Source organism: Blennius ocellaris (assembly GCF_963422515.1).
Source record: "Blennius ocellaris genome assembly, chromosome: 10".
Taxonomy (NCBI): domain Eukaryota; kingdom Metazoa; phylum Chordata; class Actinopteri; order Blenniiformes; family Blenniidae; genus Blennius; species Blennius ocellaris.
The window spans coordinates 6,144,155-6,167,229 of record NC_137659.1 but is presented as its reverse complement, the minus strand read 5'-3'; the positions used below and the strand labels follow the sequence as shown (position 1 = coordinate 6,167,229).

Below are 23,075 nucleotides of genomic sequence, written 5' to 3'. Positions count from 1 at the left end.
TGGATTAATTTTCGTGTCATATCTCTTTCACTTTATCCTTTCACTGGTTTGATGCCAGCTGTTACCATGGTCATGTTCTGGTGCAGCGAACACTGAAGAGGAAGGAGGAAATGATCAGATAATCTGTGTTTTCTGCATGAATTTTAAGTTTGAGTGAAAAAAAATATATCAAAGTATAAACCTTTCAGATGAGACTAAGAAAGGAAGTTTCCTTCAATAAATTAACATTTTCTGGACTGGTGTCAATCCATGCTGATAAAGAGTGAAGGCAGATTACTTCCTGGACAGGTTGTCAATTCGTCACAGAGGCAGATACGTAGTCACACATTCATATTCATGCCTGCGAACAAGTTTAGAGTGGCCAAATAACCTCACATGCATGTCTTCTGACTGTGCAAGGAAACCATAGCACATGGAGTAAACCAGGGAGAGCATGCAGATACAGACAGACCCCTAAGCACGAGAAATTCAGAGAGCTAAACCAAGGCTATTCTCTTGACGTAATCTCACTTTGTTAGATGGATAAGGTGGCTAAGGTACCCACAGAATACTGTATACTATCAAACCATGGATGAAAGTGAGTTCTGAAGCTCACGTTAGTTCTGTGGTTTGAGTTTGACATTTACACTCACGGAAGTCACCCAGAGGAAACACAATGAGTGTGAGAGTCATCACCAACGGCAGAAAACTGGAGCCTTTATTTGTCAGACATTTGTGAAAGTGTGTGTGTGTGGGGGGTTGTTTTATCTCTTTAAAATCTTTGGGTTAAAACAAGCCGACATCATGACATTTGGTGAAAACAGTCTGGAATTGAGTAACATGTTTGGCAGGACAGGACGTCGTCTGCACACACTGCTATGATTACAAGCTGTCTTCGATGCTGCAAATATTGACTTTGGAAGCGCTTTTGCTTGGTGGAATACTTGTTCAGGATTTAAAGTGATAAGAGGAGGAGGAGGTTGAGAAATCGGGAGAGGAGGCGAGGCCCAGGAGAAATCGAGACAGAGTGATTCAGAAGAGGAGTGAGAGAAATCAGAACCCTCCCACAGGAAACCATGCTAAACCCCTCTTCTCCTTGTATGGTAAAAACTCCCCCAAAAGCCACAGTATTGCCTTGGGAGTGTAGAGTGAAAGACCTGCTAAGTATAAATCACCAAGCAATGGGAATAGTGGACCGGATGAGCGTTTGCATTAGTGCTACCATGAAGAACACCAACTAAGATGCGATTGGATCAGGGATCAATTCAAAGCAACAGCAGACAGAACAAGTGATGTCATCACGCTCCCGGGGGAAACTATTCAGTGTGCTGCGACGATCCCTACACATCTGACAAATCAAATGTAACACCTGCATGATACACTGAGTCATAGTGTGCAGAGACAAGCCTCCATACCTCAACCGGAGCAAACACATCAGTCCTGTTCAGCTTGGAGGCTTCTGTAAAAACATGTCTGTTAACAGCACCGCCAGGACACAAACACGGGCTGTAGCATGTGAAAGCATGCCAGCGAAGTGGCAATCTGTTATAATTGGCTCGGTGACTCGGTCCAGCTGTATCTGTGACTTCTGACAATGTCTAGACTTCATCTTACTCGCCAAGGGGACACAGAGATCTGTCACTTTGCCAGGTCACAGTTGTCTTGGACGATCCAAGTGCCAAAAAGCTTTTCGAGTGAAGACTCGGAACATGGGCAGCGTTTACTAATGAAACTTTTTTTTTTTCTTCCCAACTATACATTTAATTTGAACAAGTTTAGTTTTTTTTCCACCTTGTTTGATATGATTTCTTAAAAGTGTGTCAGAGAAGACAGAAGAGCCGTTTTGGTCATTGTACTTGAACAAGTATTCACTGTTTTTTTAATGCTAAGCCAGCTCCACTTTCTGTATTAAAATACACCGACGCATCAATAGATGTTGTAATTTTAGACTTGTTACATTTCAGAGGTCTTCACTGCTTGGTTGCGAATCAAAATTTGGTTGGTGGTTGAGGGATGATTATCAGCATTGTGTACAGAGTGAGCTACTGGTGTTTTGAATTGGCTAAATCAACAATTGTTACTGTGAAGATTTGCACACATTTGGATTGCTTGAATGAAAAGATTAGCATCAGTGCACTGACTGTTGACCCATGTGGTGGAAATATAGTATCTGATGCAAAATTTTGCACCTGAGGTCTTATTGATGATTAACTTTTAAGCCTTTTGTAGCCTTTAGGTTCAGCTGAGGACAATCTATTCAACAGCACACAGTAACATTAACATTTCTTTTTATTAAACACCTGTATGCATAGTACAATCCCTCAAAAGTAATTTTTACATTTCGTTGCAGCAGAACCAACATCAGTATGTTAAAGTACAACATATGGAGGAAAGCTGTTTGGGAAATGAGTGTTTCAAAGATAAATGAAACCCCTATCTAAACCACTATTTAGAACAAATCATGTAGTGGTTACCAAATAAAGTCATTGACTTTAATTCACCTCTCTTATTCTCTTGCTTGGATGGAGACTTTCTTATCTGAAGTCATTCAGGGAAATTAGTAGAACCCCGTACACTTGAGAGTGGAACTGAATTGTGTATCACTGTTCATTCTGTTCCTTCATAATAACACATTCATATGCTTTATTTCCTCTTTCCAAGTTAATGCTGTGTGGGTTAGAGACAATCCCCGCACACATTAGTTAAAAGGTCACATGGATTCACATTAAAGATTTTATGGTCACCTAATAACTTTACATAAATGTGTTTGGATTGTGAGTGAAGACTTGAAAAAAAATGTGTAAGAAACCGGGAGAATACGCAAACTTGATCGTGACAGCACCATGCTGCCACTTCTTCGCTGAATTATTAAACATACTGATGAAAAATTGTGAAAAGTAATGAGAAAGTGGTTGATTTCCTGAAACTTTGCAGTGTGCATCCACTGCTGATCATAAATAGGAGAGCACACAGAAACAACACCTCTTTCAGTTGTACTCTCCAGAAGATCTGCTCTTATTAAAAAAAAAAAATAAAAAAAAAAGGGCCAAAGAAATGGCTTCACTTTCTATCGAAGCTCAGAAAAGCAAATATCCCTTCACCAGTCCTGCTCCCACAGAGAAGCCGTGGCCCTGACACATTCTGACACGCTGCATCGTGCTCTAGTATTAAAAGTGCAAAGCTCCTGCATGACTTAAGGTCTGAGCAGAGCATTATCAAAATAGCAGAGCAAATCCTTAAGGCTTCCCTGCACCATAGCTCACATATACTTACAAAGATCAGAGTGTTAGAAAGTTCTTTGGCTTGATGGCTGGGTCCATTACACCTCTGCAGACCGGCAACCCCAAATAAAGTGGTACACAAGATGAATGGGTAACAATGATTCACTCTTATTTTCTGCATGCCTTTTGTGATGGCACATTGTTGTCCGAGCCACACAAGTAAAACCTGTTGCATAGCCGTGGGAACATATTTCCCTCGAGGGAGTGCTGTGAGGTTAATCCATTTAATATTTGTAATTCATGTAGTCTGTGCAGAGTGTATCCTTCGTCATTTATCAATTAATCTACTGCTAGGCTGATCACGAAGGATTTCTCATAGAAAACAAAATGTGTGAGATACATACACAAGACTGAAGCCATAATTGAAGAAAATACGAAAAAAATACTATGACAAAGTTGTAGTAATCAATCACACAAGTGTTTAGAATAAGAAAAGACTTTAGACTTTGTCTATCTCACAATGGGGAAAGTTCAGTGTTGCAACAATGACGGGTAACAGCCAATAATGGATAATAAGGTGAAATGGATTCATAGGAGAAAAGTAATAATAAACAACATACATAACAATAAGATACTATATATAAGAGCATAGCCAATGTAACGACTGTTAATTGAAGTATTTCTAATAAAAGCATGAACGCCACAGCTGCACCTCTGTGGGTCTCCGATGCTTTATAAAAACATGTCCGAGTAGGCGTATCTAATTCTGGCAGTCAAGCAGGTCATATAAAATATATTTGCCTACTTCGACTGTCAAACACAAATGTTGAAACTGTAAATGGATTTCACTTATATAGCGCCTATCCACTCTTTGCACAGTCCCCATAGTGATTTACGCTGTTAATTACATTCACCCAATCACACACACATAATTCACGCACCAACACCAACACTGCTATGCAAGGCACTCGATCCATCTATTCGGAGCAGGAGTAGAGGTTCAGTATCTTGCTCGTCTTGCACAGCCTCCCCCACATGTGAAACTTTGGTCAATTGTTGAAGATATTAGATTGTATAATTGTCATGTAACACTATCTTCACACTAACTTTAAAGTTTTAATGATTAAAAATATATTACAACACATTTAAAGGACCAGATTTCCCATCTACAACATACATACATACATACATACATACATACATACATACATACATACATACAGTTAAAGGACACATTTACATAATAAATGTTAGTATTTAATACAATATTAGTATAATACTCATCTCCCTAAGTAAAATAAAAGAAGCACAAATTGTGACGGACCCCCAGGAAGTCGGTCACAATTTGGTCCTCTGGAGGTGTGAGGATGTCATTTCTTGCAGCTCGCACAATGATCGAAATTTCCCATCTCTGGTTTGCATGTTTGAAGTTGGAGATATCCAGATTATCCAACAGCAGAGGGTGCTGCAGCACTGTTCCTCCTTGCCACTCCTACTTTCTTTAACTTGTTAGAAATGCTGTTATCTTATGGGATCCGCATGAACAAGAGCTGAGATTCAACAAAAGATTAAACCATTGCACAACATATGTTTCTCCAGGAGAGGAAGCTACAACACAAAAACAAAGTTTGAAAGAGACACTGTTGTTCATTTTGTGTGTAGTATTAACACAACTTAATATTTTTTTTCTACAGACTATTTAAGCATCAAAATTAAAATGTTGTGTAAATATTTAATTATGGCATTTGATTAAACATGGAAACTTATCACAGATCTTCTGTTCTTCATCTTCTATTATGATTATGTTCATTTTCTTTGAGCTTTTCTGTGACTGCTTTGTATGCCCTGTATGGTGTTATTCTTTACATAATACAGTACTGACATACATTTTGGATAAAGTCTCATAAACTATGTAAAAGCGTCTTTCCTGCATCCAGTTCATGTTTTTGTCTTATGTCCCTTTTGCAGAACCACCTCCTGTCCCACAGGCGGCGCTGCGCTCGATACGCGGATGGCGTAGCGAAAAGGGAAGGGTCTCGCTCCTCTTGTCAGTATTATGAATGAAAGTCGGCTTTAGACTGGATTTACTGCTGGGAAACATCATCTTTAAGGTGTTTATAGACGAGCCGGTCTGAGCTCGGAGCTTGATCAAGATGTCGGCGAGTGCTGTGTACGTCTTGGATCTGAAAGGAAAGGTAAAGTAACGGGGCAGCGGTGCTAAGCTAACGTTACCCTAGCCTAGCAGCTAACAGATTATGATGTGGCTCAATCTGCGGCTCCGTGGCGAGCGCATCTGTGCAGAGTACGTCAAATGCACTTTAAAGGTTTATTTATTTGTGATCGTAATCATCAGTTTTCAGGCCAGCAACGTGGTTGAATGTAGAATTTGTTACTAAGGTTGTAATGGTCCAGTAATATCGACTGAATAAGAATCAGGTGACCAGCTGTTACTGCAGAATGATCTTTTAACTTCAACATTTTATTGAAGGCGGGTACATAACCAGATGTCACGTTTTTGTGTTTAAAGTGGAACAAATGTGTTGCCTCCGCCCACTTTTCTGACATTACATAAAGACACGTATATGATGTACGTGTCTTAACTGTCAGGTATGTCAAGTATGGCACATCGTTCTGTGTTGTCAAGTAGTGATTCAGAGTTCTGCATGTCTGTCTATACTTTTAAATAAGCCCACAATTTAATTGGATAAGTAATATTGAACATTTGTTAATTAAAGACTAATTTGTATATTCATTGTTTGTAAACAACCCCATAACAACAAACGCCACACTTGTCGTACCTGACAACTTGACAGACAGGAACAACATTTTAATTTATTTATGTATCTCTGGCAGGTCATGGTATTTCACACACATGAGAAAACGTATGAAATCGGTTTGATTTTGTTTAACATTCGCAGCTAAAAGTGAAAGGGAAAAAAAACCCCACATAATGTGAAATCAAGTATAAACGTACAAAGTGTTTCTTTTGAGGTTAAATCGGATTGTTCCTCTGAAGTGGATTCATTGTTACTGTTGTGTGATTCATTTTCACTTGTGCCCTCATGTGGTGATTTGAGCTCCTTGATGCAAACTTTTTTTTTTTTTTCAATCCTTCAGTCTCTTTCTGCCATTAGGATACTGTCACACAATCAAGTCGTCTTTTTGTGTCATTGCCTCTCTTTCTCCAATTGAATTCACGGAGTACAAAAGATAATTCTCTTCAAATGCTACCATGAAATTTAAATATGTAATCATGCTTTTATTGAATTAAAACCGTTCATCCATTATCTATCTATGGTTGGTGACTTTCTTTTGATTGATACATATTACATTTGAATGATTTGGGAATCACTCTGTTAACGTGGTGTCTCGCTCTCTCAGGTCCTGGTATGTCGAAACTACCGCGGAGATGTGGACATGTCCGAGATCGAGCACTTCATGACCCTCCTGATGGATAAGGAGGAGGAAGGCACGCTCTCTCCGATCCTGGCCCACGGAGGAGTGCGTTTCATGTGGATCAAACACAACAATCTCTACCGTATCTTTTTTGCTTGGTTGTTCTTTTTCGAAGCATTTTGTCTTTTGCCGTCAACTTGGTTCCCACCTCCTGCTGTTTAAATTCTTGACACAAATCGCATACCAGTGGTTGCAACATCCAAGAAAAATGCCAGCGTCTCACTGGTTTTCTCTTTCTTGTACAAAATTGTTCAGGTAGGACGAAGTGCTTTTTTCCCCCTGATTTGCTTGCAGCTGTTTAGTTCATCACACTGATCATACACGATTGTACACAGCAGTGAATGGACACGTTTTTCTTTTTGTGTTCTTCAGGTCTTCTCAGAATATTTCAAAGAACTGGAGGAAGAGAGCATCAGAGATAATTTTGTCATCATTTACGAGCTCATGGATGAGCTGATGGACTTTGGATATCCTCAAACCACCGACAGCAAGATCCTGCAAGAGTGAGTGTCCTGTTAGTCACAACTCCACTGAATCCAATTGTCTGGGTTCACGTTGCTCGGAGATGTAACCAGTTGGAATTGTCAGTGTTGGTTAATGTTTTGATGAATTTCTGGCTCATGTTGAGTAACTTCTATTTATAAAGCACATGAGAAACAGTGGTAAGTCATCACTCTCACCTCACAGGGAAAATATCATCCATTTGTCTTATTGTACACATTTTGTCTGGGCACGCTGGTCTCCCCCACTTTTGAGACCAATTGCTTACGCTCAGTAGCCCTCGGACATAAATGTGAACATGTTTGACTTTCTGTGTCTCTGTGATATGACGTGGACTGGGAGTCTGAGCTGCATAAAGCAGCAGAGAATAGTTTATTAATAATGTGCATATTTTCATATATTAATCAGAGTTGCTTTTCCCATCTCCAACATTGAGTGAGAAGCAGTGTTGTCAGTTCACCACAAGAATAAAAGGACGAACATCTGTCGCAAACGCACTGAAACTTAACTCATTCAGATTTGCCATTTAACCGAACAAGCATGTTTTTGGCGGTTGAAACTGAAGTACCTTTAAAAGCTCAAGCATGAGCGAAGCATTCAAACTCTATACATTAAAATCTTCTTTTCAATTTTGTATTTATGCTGTTAGGTGACAGCTAAACAGCCATTAAAACATTACACACTTGTAGTTCCATTTGTTGGACAAACTATGATAGTTTAGTATTTTCCTGGATGCCTGAACGCCTCTTTGTTACAACCCTATTACCGCGCACAAATGACTGACCTTTTATCATTTCTTTTTTATTAAGACTGTAATTCCTACTCATTCATTGCGGGCAGTCAAAGGTGACTAAGGTGACTAGTTATGAATAAGCAGAAATAAATACTAAAAATGTACATGATGGTTTGAATAATAGGATTCATGATTCATTTATACAGAATATGTATACAGTTGATGTATTTCACTGTTTCATTCACTATGTTGAAACACTTCAGTAAATTTATTGTAGCTTAGTCACATTTTTGCAGCTGTTTTCTGCAGATTTGAACGTCATAAGGAGCTTACTGTCCTCACCATGAGGAACTGTAAATGACAGTTTAGACTTCCAGGACTGTTGTGAATGCAGACTTGCAGTGAGCTAACTCTGGTTCCCCCCCCCCCCCCCCCCCCCCCCCCCCCCCCCCACTGTGTTCTCTGTCATAAGTCACACCGTCCTCCCTTGTAGCGCTTCTCCTATCTTTTCGTTGCTTTCTTGGACCGCATCCTCACAGAGGAATTTCCCTCTCTCTGCAGTTTTGCCTCATCGTTTACATTTTTGTCTCAGATACATAACCCAGGAAGGGCACAAGCTAGACACTGGCGCCCCGCGACCGCCGGCCACAGTCACTAATGCAGTCTCCTGGAGGTCAGAGGGCATCAAGTACAGGAAGAACGAGGTCTTCCTGGACGTCATTGAGTCAGTCAACCTCCTGGTAGGAACTCCTTGTTTTGGAAGGCCTGTGTTGCTTAAGGAATGCCAGTCACTGCGTTCGTAAACTTCCTCCCTGCATGTGTCACAACACTCTCACAGTGTCAAGCTTCTCAATCTGTGCTTTATTTTCTGTCGTGACATTTCTTAAGGTAACTTATCCTTTTCTGATTCTCCCCGTCTTTCAGGTCAGCGCCAATGGTAACGTCCTCCGTAGCGAGATCGTCGGTTCCATCAAGATGCGCGTGTTCCTCTCCGGGATGCCCGAGCTGCGGCTCGGTCTGAACGACAAGGTTCTGTTTGAAAACACCGGACGTGAGTTTCCATTTCGCTTACGAAACGATTTCAGCTCGACAGATGCGTCACGATTCAAAGATTCTTTTAATGCAGACATTCGGTTTGGTTAATCATTGATTTGCATTTGAGTTTGTGGTCTACACAATGAGTTATGTATGGCCTTATCAACTTTAGAAGCACAAAGCAAGTTTGAGTCGGGGCAACTTCTTCGAGAAATGCATACACGACTCATTGTGTAGCTTATAAACTCAAGGGTTTCGTTGGATTATCTGATTTCCTCCCGCAGTCCAGAAACACGCATTTGAGATTAATTGCTGACTCAAAATTGCTCCTAGAATATAAATGTGTGTCTGTCTCTCTTGATCCACTTGTTTGATGGAACATTTTTTGTTTTCCAACTGCTATTTAGTATAACCATTTTTATTACATGTGACGCAACTGATAAAAATATTAGATTTTTTTTTTGTTTTTTTTTATCTACAGGAGGGAAAAGCAAATCAGTCGAGCTCGAGGACGTCAAGTTTCACCAGTGTGTTCGACTGTCTCGCTTCGAGAATGACCGCACGATCTCCTTCATTCCTCCCGACGGAGAGTTTGAGCTCATGTCCTACCGCCTCAACACTCACGTAAGTATCACGCTTCCCAAGCACCCAGTCCGGTACACTAGGCCCTTTTTATCGTCACATATATTGTGACGTATACAAAAGTAAGCAAGCAACCAAGTCAAATGTGAAAGTGTTTGTCTTCTTGAATTTAACATGATTTCACCTTTCCCTACCGACATATCTGCAGCTTCTAGTGTATTTTTTTGGCCACAGGTTCACAAAGAAAAAAAAATCCAAAAGTGTAGATTGAGATTACTTGCATTTATCGTCACAATAAAAAACAATAAGATAATAAAGGAACTCAAATGTACCATCTGGATTAGAGGACAGTTGATGAAAAAAACATATTACATATTTCATCTTCTGTCTCTCAGGATGAACAAAGCTGACATGATGAGCACATCAACTTGAATGTTGGCCATATAATGCCTCACAAAAATCTAACTTCCATTAAGAAACAATTCTCAAAGCTATGAATAAAAATGATTAGGGAAAAAAAGGCATTTATCAAAATGTACCTTTTCTGATTCCATGTTTACAGTTTGTGTGGAAATCAAACTGATAAGTCTGGCAGCTATATAAATTATAACTAAGATGTGTTAAATTAAAATTAAAATACAACATCTCTGCTTTTTTTTTTTAATTAAACTTAAGAATCAAATCTCATTGAGCGGGCCAAAACGCATCAACGAGAAGCAAAATACAATCAATTATCAAAAAAAAACGAAGACTTTATTCACCCGTTTGGCAAAATCACATCAAAGATAATAAGGATATAAAAGAACAATAAAAATTTAACATGTCTAAATATTAATGATAATGTAAATTATAAATGGGCAATAATGGACTTGCAGTATATAATAGATAAATATTGTGTAGATTCCATATTTAGAAAATGTACATATTCACAATCGATTACATGTATCTGATTACATTGAGGAGGTAGTGTTAAACAGTTTTACTGGTTTGAATAACGTGAGGTAGAGCTCCTTCTCGGATGGATTCGTTATAGATTAGCAAACGCCAGCAGAATCAGTTGTTTGGCAGATCTTTATGTCGTTGTGGTGCAAGCAGATAAATTGTGATCAATATTCGATCTCTTATCGTAAGCACATTATTTTCCATCATATTAAATTTTACAGCCAAATGTAGATAAACAACTGGTGCTGAGTCAGAGGAGAGATATTGTCTGTTTACTGGGGGAAGATGTTTTTGGAAGGCGCATCAAGTAAATATTTATGGCCAAAAGTCTTTTCCTGGGGGGAAAAAAACCCAAATGAGATTGGAGCCTGGCCAATTATGCCTGTGTTGAACTGAAATGACACTGCTGTATAAGAGTCATGGACCAGAACTTTTTTTTTACCAATAATGGAAACTGTAGACTTTATAATTTTTTTTTTACATTTTTCATGACCTGTTTATTGCCATCATAAACAAACCTGCCTCTGTCAAAAAAGAAAGAATAAAAGAGCAGAGTTCAAACTAAAGACAGTGTACTTCGATAATAAAAAAAAAAAACAAAGCTGCCTGACATCGTCAGCTTTTAAAATCCTCTGCAGACTACGTGATTTTTAAGCAAATGAAATATATAGCTGCTTGTTAAAATCATGTTTCATTCCTGAACTGGTAAAACTGGGGAGCTCACACAAACAATCCTTCTGTCATGTCTCACTCCAAAGTCATCTCTAAAAGCATGTATTCTTTCCACATTTACTGTAATTTAGATTTACTGTACTCAGTCACACTCTGTCAGCAGATTATTATTTAAACTGTTAATCTCATTGATGTTATTCCATTTCATCGCTCACATTTTTATCTCATAGTTTTATTCTAACTGTCAAACTTTAGAGAAAAAAAAAGAAATGTTACATAATGTTGCACAACTGGCCCTAAGGTTTGCACAATCTGTTTTTCCCCTGAATTTCTTTTACGTGAACATAACACAGTTTCCACCCATAACTGGATGAATGTGTGTAGAACTGGTTTTTAGTGTGTGTGTGTGTGTGTGTGTGTGTGTGTGTGTGTGTGTGTGTGTGTGTGTGTGTGTGTGTGTGTGTGTGTTGGTACTAATAGGAAAGAAAAACCCCCAATGGTGTGCTGTGTTGAGAATGCTGTTTTCTTATTGCAGTGTGCCATGTTTTCCACTAGGCGGTGACTGTGACACATCCTTTTTTAAGCTGGCATTAATGTATCAGTGCATCCACCTGTGGATAAAGGCAGAGTACACACAGGCAAAGAAACATTCACACTATTAATTTGACATTTACACGATTACAGTTCACTAATTAACCTCACATGGTTTTTATTTATTTATTTTTAAATACATGGGAGAAAACCAAAGTACCCAGAAACCCCCCAAAGGTCTGGGAGAACATCCCCAGAAAGGTTTTCAAAATGAAATCTGAATTTAAACTTTTCTCCTCATGAGTGCCATGAGTATCGACATTAGTTCAGTGAGTGATGAAGGTGGATTGAAAAGCAGTTTACTTCCAGTTGAAATATGTTGTATGTGTCTCAGGTGAAGCCCCTGATCTGGATCGAGTCTGTCATCGAGAAGCACTCCCACAGTCGCATCGAGTACATGATCAAGGTGGGTCACTATGTGGAAGTTAACTCCGTCCTCCCTGAGGCTGCGGCTTCATTCTGGTACATAAAACAAACAATTTAGTTGTGAGCTTCCAGCTCAGAGCGAGTTAAGTAACTGTTAAGCTCACTGTCATAGCAAAACTAATCTGTGGGGGGGATTATTGTATAGTTTACGTCATGTGTCTCACCGTTGTGCATGGTAACCCCGTCAAAATAAGAGCCACCCACCGGTTTATCAGCTTGCGGAGGTGGCGCGTCGTGCTAAACTCGACATGCTTGTTTTTGTTTCTCAGGCAAAGAGTCAGTTCAAGAGGCGTTCCACGGCCAACAACGTGGAGATTCACATTCCTGTGCCAACGGATGCCGACTCGCCCAAATTCAAGACCACAGTGGGCAGCGTGAAGTGGGTGCCCGAGAACAGTGAGATCGTCTGGTCCATCAAGTCCTTCCCTGTGAGCAGAAAGTGTGACTCACGAGTTTCATGCATATGGTTGCTCACGTGTAGTGTGCTTAGCTGAGTTGTCCCGGTGAAAGTTTTCCTGTATTAAACCGCAGAGATGAACATTTGTTGATTGTGTTTGCCTGCGTTGCCTCTTCCCACAGGGTGGAAAGGAGTATCTGATGCGAGCCCACTTCGGTCTGCCCAGTGTGGAGGCTGAAGACAAGGAGGGGAAGCCACCCATCAGTGTCAAGTTTGAGATCCCGTACTTCACCACTTCAGGCATCCAGGTGTGTTTAATGTGCACATGTCACATTGAAAATCCTCAATAATCATGTCTCAAACCCTGTCCAGTCACTCAAATAGCCCCTTACCAACGGTTCAGACCTGGATTCAGACATCTGGCCCTTCCCAGCACATCAGGAATTTAAACAATTCACATTTATACAGTTTGTGGCCAAAGGGGGCAGTAAGGATGCGTTGTTAAACTCTTGAGACTCCTCCTGTGGTTTAAAAAAAAAAAAAAAAAATCTACAAGTTGAACCAGCTGCTTTTCAGCTTGAACTTGGCTCCCTGCCTCCGTGTTACTCACAGTCCTGCAAAATGCTTTTGGGAACAGGTGAGCAGATTTATTGGAGTTTGATTGCGATTGTCATGAAGCGGCGACCAAATGTTTATTCTCCACGTTTCCTTCACGTTTGAATAGAAAGCTGCTCGCCACAGACTTCCACACATGCGCTCACAGTGTAATCACAGTGGGTCGTGTGATTATGCTGAACGTGTAGTGCCGCAGCACAAAATAAAGTCTTCACGTAAGGACACAATGGCAGCTTGACAAACTCAATTTCACAATGTTATATTATTGCCTCAGAACAACAAAACACTGGTTTCCAAAAGTACATTTGTATAATTACACTTGAGTTTCACGTTAAACAAATGCAATGTCATGGTGTACTTTTTTTTATTTAAGGCACGGCCTTTTGAGACATTCTCGGCGGTCACGTGATGGCTTAACGTGGGGTTGTACAACACTGGTGCACTCATTTGAAGAAAAAAAAAAAACGGTTTTAAGAAAGGCAACACCACTGCTGAGCAAGACTTTTTGAAATGAAACTTAAAACTCTTACAGCAGATAAGATACTAAAACCTCTGATGAAAAGCTCATCTGCATTTTCTTGAATTTTAACCTGTAGACATGACTGAAATCAATAATCAATAAGTTTTCAATAGTACAAATACAACTATGGCAACTTGTAACCACACTGATTTGGCAAAATGTGCTTAAGAAGCAGCTAAATGCTAAAGCAGCAGAAAAGTGATCAAAAGGTACATTTCTTTTTCCTATTTCCCCTTAAATTAAAGGTTTCCCTCCCCATAGTGTCATCCCTGCTCCCCTTTCAAGGTCTGCATAGTAAAAAATAAAAGTAATTTTAATGTCGCCAATTCCTGTGGAACGGGTGTAGAAATTAAACAATTTTATCCAAACTTAGTCTGACTGGTTGAAAGCAGAGTACACACTGAAGAGATCCACAGAGACACAGGCAGTCACACGATTTAGAAGGACCAATTAAACTAAAATAATAATAATAATAATAATGCATCAAACTTGAATAGTCCTTTTTAGTGTACTCAAAGCCGCTTTACATAAGAGAACGGGAACATAAAATGAAGAGTTGAGGAAACAAGTTTGAGCAAGTGGGTTTTAAGGAGTGTTTGCATGTTTTTGCCCTGTTAAATGAAACCCACACACATACGAATCTGCAAACTCCTCTAATGAAGGTCCCAAAGCGCCAACCGGACTCCAGCTGGGCCTGCTTCCCGCTACACCACTGTGGACAAATACTGCACCTGACTGGATACACTCACAATATGAATGATGAAACATCCTCATTCTAATCAGAAATATCATAAATGATCCTGTTTGTAGAAGAATTTAGCCATTTTATAGTAGAGAACTGGAGGCATTAGAGTACATTGGATTTAACTGTTGTGTTTTCGAGTCTCATATCAAATCCAGTATATTTTCTGACAGTAGAGTTGTGTGAGAGGTCACCCTCCAGCCACCACGCACTCATTTACCGCGCAACTTTTTTAATTCAGTTTTCTGTCTGACTCTCATTAAAAGAGTTAAGATGTCACATTTTCCAGCTTCTCCACATTTCCTCCGCCAGTCGATAAAATGTTATTAACTGGTATGGACATTATGCAGCCCACTCGGAAACAAGTAGCTCAATCCCAAGTTAATTGAAATGCATGAATCTTGTAGTTCAGAGCAGGAGGCTGGCATTATAAGAATGCTTTGCTATTTTTCCGAGGTAATTTGGCAGCTAAAAGCAGTAATCCCCTCTTTTTTTCCCCCCCTTTTGTCCTTTTAAAGTCTTTAAAATGAACAGATGTTGCAATAAGAGCAGTTGCATTGAATCGGTGTGGTGGGAAAAGCTGGTTTGAACTGGCTGCAAATGTTCGTGAGATGGAGCTTTTTACTGCAGACAGAGCTGATGGTATTGATGAAGACTGAATAACATTTCACGTCTTGATATCAAGTGCAGGTTTTGTAGACTTGGCTCAGATCAATCACATCAATCTGGGTGATTGTTTTGTGGGCGATTTATGATTCCTTTTCAAATCAGTCTGGATAATGTGGATAGCACTGGGGTTTTCTGTGATCGCTGCACAGACGACTTGTCCAGTTTCTCACACATGTTTTGCAATCCTTATGCGTGCGCACACACACACACACACACACAGAGGCAGAACATGCAAACTCCACACAGAAAGGCCTGGCCGGTATTTGAACCCAGACATTCCCACAGCTTGTTTTCTACTCTTGTAAATATTTAGAGAAGAATGCATCTATGACCTGGTTTAGAAACATTTGGGTGCCAGAATCAATGTGCTGGTGAAGGTGCTTTTTAAGGCCTTCAACTCGCTTTGGTTGCCGTAAACCCTTCTCCCACTGTTGATACTGTGCCCCCCCCCCCCCCCCACCATTTCACAGACCACCTATTAAGAGCCATAATGCCAGAGAGCCCCAGTGTCAGGCCTGTAACCTTTCTCTTATTATAGGGCAACATCAGACTCTAATGCAGCTCTGTTACGCCACTCTACGTGTGAGAAGAGGCCACCAGGTTTAATTAGACACATGTAAATATCAAAGCTTGAGAAAGTTCCTCTTAACTCCACCACTAAGTGTAGGGCAGCGCACATGTGAAGTATGCATGATGCACGTAACTCCACCTTATAAATTTTTACGCGGAAATGGAGTGAGGCCACAGTTTGACTGAACGGCAGTGAGATCAGAGGTGTTGCTGCAGAGTCTCAAATCTTGGCTCTTTAGGTGATGCAGAGGGAGGCCCAACGAGCTGGCAGATGGCTTTTTGGACGGTGCCGTCTACTAAGAGCCTGATAAATGCAGACCACACATGCAGTCTGTACTTACCAAATGCGATACAACAAACATCCTCCTTTCCCCTTCTCATCTCCCAAGCCATAATGATATTTTGCGGAGGGCTGCTTTTGAAGCCGTTTTGCTGACTGCGTCGCCACGGTCGGGCCCGGCGCGTGTTTGGCTGCGAAGGCTCGGGTGTAAGAAGTGCTGTGCCGGCAGACTCGGTGATCCTCATGTCTATGTGTTTGTCGTCACGTCTCTGTTGACCACGTCGCTCGCTCCCTCGTGCTGACCTCACTGCGTAGTGGAAGGTAATAACAAGGCGGCCGGTAGCGGCGGGCCTCACCAGAGCCTCGGCCCACAGGATTCCTGTACAGTCTGTCCCGCCGCTCAGCTGGGAACTGGCACAGCGTGCCGCCGTCTCCTGGAGCGGGGTCACGTCGGATTGAAAATGGCTTCGCTCACGTGTTTTTGTTTTTTTGTTTTTCCCTATTGAAAATAGAGTTTTCATGCAGACATCCACAGAGGCTGTAAAACCTCGGCTGCAGTTGGTTCTGTCGGGAAGAGCTCCAATCAGAAAATTAAACAACATAGTTAAAAACATTTGATCATACACAAATTCTATAAACAAGGCATAGTCGAGCTGTTTTTGTCCTCGCTCGGGGTCCTGAACAGTGTCCCAAGATTTTCCTTGGAACACCAACTTAAAGAAGCAAAGTCTTTCATTATTTCTGCTCTGCGACGCCGAAGACGGCTCTGATTTTGGAGCCCTGAGAAAACTGGAACGCTGCAAATTTCCACCGAAAAGCTTTATGGAGGCATGCACTGACGTATATTAAAAAAAAGTTTTTATAGGGAAGAGTTATACAAAGGAATGCAGCAATCAGAAAGTTAAATTCCAACACAGAAAATTTTTATCATCAACGATTGCTACAATTATAGACACAGTTACATTTACAGAAGTTTTAAATGTTATGTTCATTTCTAGTCTCTTATCCATCTAAAAATTCTGACCTGAGAGATGTTTGTCAAAGAAAGCCATTTTTTTGGAAACCATCTTGAAAACTCCTCTGAGCTTGTCCTGATTTTATCTTCAGAACAAGATTAGTTGGGACGTTCGGGGACATTTACCTCAACAAACCAGGTTACATTCCCTGTTCCTCGATAGCGTTCATGTAAATTACAAAATCGCTCGGCCCAAGTCCAATCCATGGGCAAAAAAATATAACCTGTCGCAATACTCAAAAGAAGCCCAACCCTGGAAACTCTAATCCGGCGTAGAAACGGCTCTGTTTTTATTCTGGAAAACTGAAAACAGCGCAGATCTCTGAGGCAACGAGAACACAGTTTTTTATATTACAGGGAGGTTTATTGGAAAAGTTTGGATGCAAATGCACTAATAACTTCATGACGGTTCGCTTTGTATGGCAGAATCTCACTTTATCCTTTTCTTGGTAAAATGGTAAATGGATTTCACTCGTATAAGCGCTTTATAGCTGTGTGAGCAGCCCCAAAGCACCTTACATAGCTCATCACATTCACACACCATTGGAGGCTGCAGCCATGCAAGGTCCCGTCACTCCAATGGGAGCAGTTTGGGGGTTCAGTGTCAAACCTGCAACCTTCCGATTGGTAGACGACCGCTCCACCAACCGAGCTGTACCGCTATTTCTCACACCTGACTGGGGAAAAATACTGCGCAATCAATGTTTGGCAATGATCAGGACAGCGGGTTATATTTAGAGCCACTTCTTGTAATCCAGCTCTGTGGTAACACTCGGCTGGTAAAACATAGGTTGGTGGCTTGTGAAAGTTGTATCTTGATTTTGCTGATACGTGGGTTTTTTTTTTCCTCTCTCTCTGCCAGGCCTCGAAAAAATACAGTTATGTAAATTAATTTCTCGTCCCTTGAAAGTTGTTTTGTCGCCGCTTCCCTTTTTCTCAGGCTTACTCATACTAGCACTTCCTCATGCACAACACTACTCTTACTACGACTGGCGCTGGCTTAAAGGTGCACTACACTCAAAATGTGTCCTTTGAATATCGATTATTGAGGTGTAAATGGTTGCGCTTTGGCTCCTAGTTGCTAGAAGATGCTCAATGTTTTTAGAAGAATAGGTTAAATTGAGAAATTGTGACAGGACAGTGAAGCAAAAGCGGGCATACACATGGTTAAACTGTGATGAGGAGCACCCATTGTTCATATAACAGTCATTGATTCGGCCTTTGCAGTACAACGCATAAGAAAACATACTTTTTTTTTATCAAACTATAGTCAAAAATGCTTCTTTCATATAAGCTTCGCCACACGCTCAGGCCGTGAAAATGCAAAACTTTTATTGTATTTCGAGTGTCTGGTTACACAACTAAGCTACTGAAAAGACAACTTTTAGGAAGCAGTTCCCAAAGTGGAATTTTTCAAAACTCAGAAGTTGTGCACGTTAGATTTTTTTTTTAAGGGCGATTGTTTGTTTTCCAGGTGCGCTACCTGAAGATCATTGAGAAGAGCGGCTACCAGGCCCTGCCGTGGGTCCGCTACATCACTCAAAACGGAGGTGGGTGAAGAGTTTACCGGCGCCGCTCGTACACTGTGCCCATATGTGCGGGTATTAGGCAACAGTTGGGCAACGCAGTGCAATATGGTGGGAACTGACCTTGAGCACATGCAGCCTCTATGAAAAGGGGATACACTGTAGAACATGAGGCAATGTGGCAACGTCCTGCGAAATGTGAGAAAGTGAACTCAATTTTTTTTTTTTCTTAATTTTTTTTTTTTCTTCCTCCTCCACTTGCGCTTCCCTCATCTTCTCACTGACATTGCACATGTTGGGTCTTTTTGCTAATGTTGCCACTAATTGGCAAACATCCTCATCTCATTTCCTTTGTGTTCCATTCATTCTGGGTGGAAAGCCTCAGCTGCCTGCCTCCACTTGATTTCTCCCCCAATTCTCGCTCTTTTCTTTTGTGCATTTGATTAAGTCGTGTCCATTTCCTCCCCCAGATTACCAGCTCCGGACCCAGTAGGCAGCGGCAAAGCAGGTGGAAATGAGACGGGGTGGAGTCCGGGCCACTAATGTGCTATTATCAATGGCAGGTGGCGGCCACGACACCGGAGGGCTGTCAGTATCTTACTTTTTTTTTGTTGTTGTTGTTTAGGTCTTTGTATCTGTTGAAGTTTTATTGATTTATGATCAATGCAAATATTAGATGGAGCCTTCAGGTCTGCGCAGTTCGAAAACAAGGTTACATTTCACAGAAAGGGCAGAAGCGACGTTTACAGCGGCCGACACAGTGCAGGCTTGTGTACAATCTTACCACCGCGGAGTCAGTATGTTACAGATCTCATTCAAAGTTACTGTAATCAGGTCAACAACACACTCGGTGAATCTGAGCAAGACTTTTCTTTTTCTTTTGTTTTTGTTTTTGTACCAAGCTGCTTCGTTCTACCACAATTCCTTTTCCTCCATTTGTTGATTATCTGTATATATTTGTTACATGTCAATGAACTTTGATCAGTGTTATTAGTTCAAAAAAACTAATTCAAAGCAGTCTACTGTTTTTTTTTTTGTATTATTGCCTCCGTGTGCCAGAGAAACGCCTTCCTGCTTGGCTGCTGGACTGTCTTTGTCATGTCCGTTCAGCTTCGCAGTGTCTGTATAATTCACGCTGTGAGTTTTAAGTTGCACAGTGAGCAGAACCCCACTCCCCCCCCCCATCGTGTCCCTTTGCTCTGTCTGTAACCACAATCTTTTAAAATCAGTAAATGTCTATTTAGAGAAAACTCCTCCGTCGTGTACTTGTGTCATTTTTGTTGTGAGGGTGTCACATGAAGGCACCTGTCCTGTGAGGACAGGGTGGGATGGGGGCGGGTTTTTTTTTTTTTTTTCCTGTTGTCACAGTTTTTTATTTCTTTTTCTTTTTCCACCCTCTCCTGGAGGTCTTCTCAAACAGTGCCACTCTTAATACCTACACGCCCCGTGATATCATAGGCAACCGAGTGCGAGCGCTCCGTAAACAGGCTGGCGAGCTGAGGAGGATGTGACTCAACCTGCGGTCAACGGTCACAGACGCGCGCGAAGAGAAGTGTCGGGATGGACCCGCACAGGCTGCTTATTGTTCCTGCCAAGCCGGCCCGGCAGCGGGCCCGCGTGAGGTCATCTTTTAAGTTTGTCTCGCAAGTGCAAGACCCCTGCACTCCCGTGAGTCACCGGCAGCAGGTGCGGAGGCTCATGAGGCCACGTCGGTGACACAAAACGCCATATTTGTGCTCATCACAGGCGCGCACCGAGGTGTAGCGGTTGGCACTCTCTCTCTCTCCGCTTGGCGAGAAGCTGCTGGCCAGGTTTCCATCCACAGTTTGTGAATTAATGTGTGTTTGGCTGTCTCACGGGTTTAAATAAAGTGGTGAAATCACCGAGTGGATGAGCCCCGTCAAAACAGAAAAAACCTTATTTTCTTACGAAAACCAAATAATACGAAGTTTTAAGAAACAGTTTTCACTTATAGCGCTTTTCTACTGATTCAACAGCCACCAAAGCTTTACACTTAATCACATTCACCCATTCACATCTTTTTAAAATGTTCAGTCACAACTTGACTTAAAAACCTATTTACTGGAGGAGATACAGTGAAACTCAGTTCTACTGACTGCAACATGAAAGGTCTGCGTGCGTGCCTGCGTGTGTGTGTGTGTGCGTGTGACCTTAAAATTACACGGTTTTCCGCCGTAGCTGTGATCAGCTTGAGCAGCCTCAAATTATCATGGGTTTAAGAGCTGCGTGCTGCTCTCCGCATGCCCGCTCGTTTATCTCAGCTGTTCTGCGGCTGCTTCTTCTCGTCATTAGTCCTCCACAAGAAGCGCTCGCATGCGGATTATAGAGCATCTTTCTGCCACTAATGAGTGAATTAGTTGGTAGACAGACCCGCAGAGTGCCGACAGCTCGGGTAATGTGTCACAGCCACACTTCAATGATTCAAGTAGTTCCTTTTTTTTTTTTTTACTTTCAGTAACTTTAATTACATAAACAGATCACTATTTTTATTTTATTATTAGCCCTGTGGGATGAATTAGAGCTGCGAGCCAGGCCTTCTGGCAGCACATCAGTGTCTCACCTCACAAATGGTCAGATAGTCGCATAAACACACCTAAGTCTCGTGGAAGGCCTCGGCTAGAACAGTTGAAGCTGTTATGGTTACAAAGGGTGGATCAACATCTTATTAAATCCAATAGTCTAAAAATTAACTCCATATAACAAACTAACTAATAAGTAATTAATCGCTTCTCGACCTCTCACCTCACAGCCTGTACGGTTGCGAAGGCAGGCGAGCAAATACTTTTGTCAATATAGTGTCTGATTTCATATGTTTTCCTCATATTGGTGGAGATGCAGAGTGAAGTCAGGTACAGTTTTTTTTTTCCCCTATCTTCCGATTTAATCTTACATGTTGCTTTGCATGTGAATACACGTCTTTATCTCGCAGCGACCCGAGGTTCAGGTATGAGACCGGTAATAACGCCTACTCAGACCAGATTAGTGATATCTTGTCTGCATCGAGCTTTTAAACCGTCTAGAGCTGAGAAGGATCACGTTCTGCATGTTGGACACGCTGTCGGGATCGTCTCCTCATTCAGTCGGTATTAAAACTGTTCCACATCTTTGACTCCGGGTCATAACAGAGCTGCAGCGGGGGAATCTGAGAATACGCTCGCTGATGGACGTGTGTGTGTGTGTGTGTGTGTGCTCCCCCCACCCCGAGGACACGTTTTTCCCTCCGACACTTTTGGTTTATATGTGCGTTGTGAATATGGTATTTGGGCACACGACGAGAAAGGCCGCATTCACGGAGCAGAAGCGACCTCTGAGGAGTCGGAGGGGGGAAGAACCTCACATACCTCGTGTCATAAGATCGCTCGTAGGAAAACACGGGTATCCTCTCTTATGTTTGCAAATATTTGACACAAACACACGCACTCTTCCCCATGATTAACCACAGGGTTATCATAACATTATTATTATTTTAAATTTTTTTTAAATGCAGCCTCCTCATATGTAGAAAGATGTTTTTTTTGTTTGTTTTTTTAAAGTGCTGATTCGGATTAAAGCAGAATAGTGACTCTTCACTCTAGAAGGAGGGGGAGTGCGACGTGTAAAGGACTGTACTGTAAGTTACAACATGCGAGTGTTACTCATGGCATCGTAACACTAACAAAGGTCATTGTGAATTTCTTCTCTTTTCTGCTACGCATAGTTGTGCTTATTAGTTATGGTTTTATATTTAGAGTATGTTGTGCATCTAGGTTTGAAAGATGTCTGTGTTGTATTTATACCTTATTTATGTCTGAATTCACTAAACTGCAGGGTGGTGGAAAGCATTTTCTACTTTACTTTGACTTATTACCACCAACGCCAAATCCTATTTCTTTTTAATAAATAATTGAAGCTGAACTTTCAAATACATTTTAATTTAAAAGATATAAAAAAAGATTCAGATATGAATCCTGAAAATTACCAATATGTGGATGTTTCCTTTTAACTGTTAGTTGTTCAAGTGATTTATGATTCCAAAATATTTATATTGAAATTATTTAATAGTTGATTTCTTTTGTGTGATAATTTTTTTTTCAGGTTAATAAGTATGTGGGGGATATGAGATTATGTGATGTTTTTCAACAAAAACAAAGCCTACTATTGTAAAATAGCTTTTTCTTAAATGTGCCTTTTAGCCACTGAATGACCCCAATAACCTTTTTAATTTCAACTTTTAAAAACTCCTGATTATTATTATTATTAGTGGTAGTAGTAGTAGTAGTAGTAATGTTTTTATTTTTTCCAAACATAAAAATATCTAAAACAAAAATGAAACAAAAAAGAGTTCACATGACACACATACCAATTTTACAATGCGTGTGTTACATGCTTGAAAATGGGGTAGGAAGAAGTTGAACTTTATTATTATCATTATTGTTAATATTATTTATATAGACTATGTCTACGGTCGATATATAAGTATCTCTTTTAACTCGACTTTTTAATCTTTAGTTTACTTTGTGTTTTTTGCACCGTACACCACAAAAATGAACTATTCAAACAGGTTTTCACAGTACCCGGCAATAAATTGTTTCAGTTTCTTCTC

At 40.8% G+C, this 23,075-nt stretch overlaps 1 protein-coding gene across 1 annotated transcript; it reads left to right on the top strand.

Moving 5' to 3' along the window:
• The first annotated feature begins 5,223 nt into the window (after positions 1-5,223).
• On the top strand, positions 5,224-19,725 carry LOC308135825 (AP-1 complex subunit mu-1). Its single transcript, XM_080503951.1, has 12 exons — positions 5,224-5,395; positions 6,582-6,738; positions 6,844-6,911; positions 7,029-7,159; positions 8,483-8,630; positions 8,815-8,941; positions 9,407-9,549; positions 12,047-12,118; positions 12,408-12,566; positions 12,718-12,843; positions 18,421-18,496; positions 18,943-19,725. The coding sequence occupies exons 1-12, from the start codon at positions 5,354-5,356 to the stop codon at positions 18,963-18,965; spliced, it is 1,272 nt and encodes a 423-aa protein (XP_080360077.1). The 5' UTR covers positions 5,224-5,353; the 3' UTR covers positions 18,966-19,725.
• Positions 19,726-23,075: the final 3,350 nt, after the last annotated feature.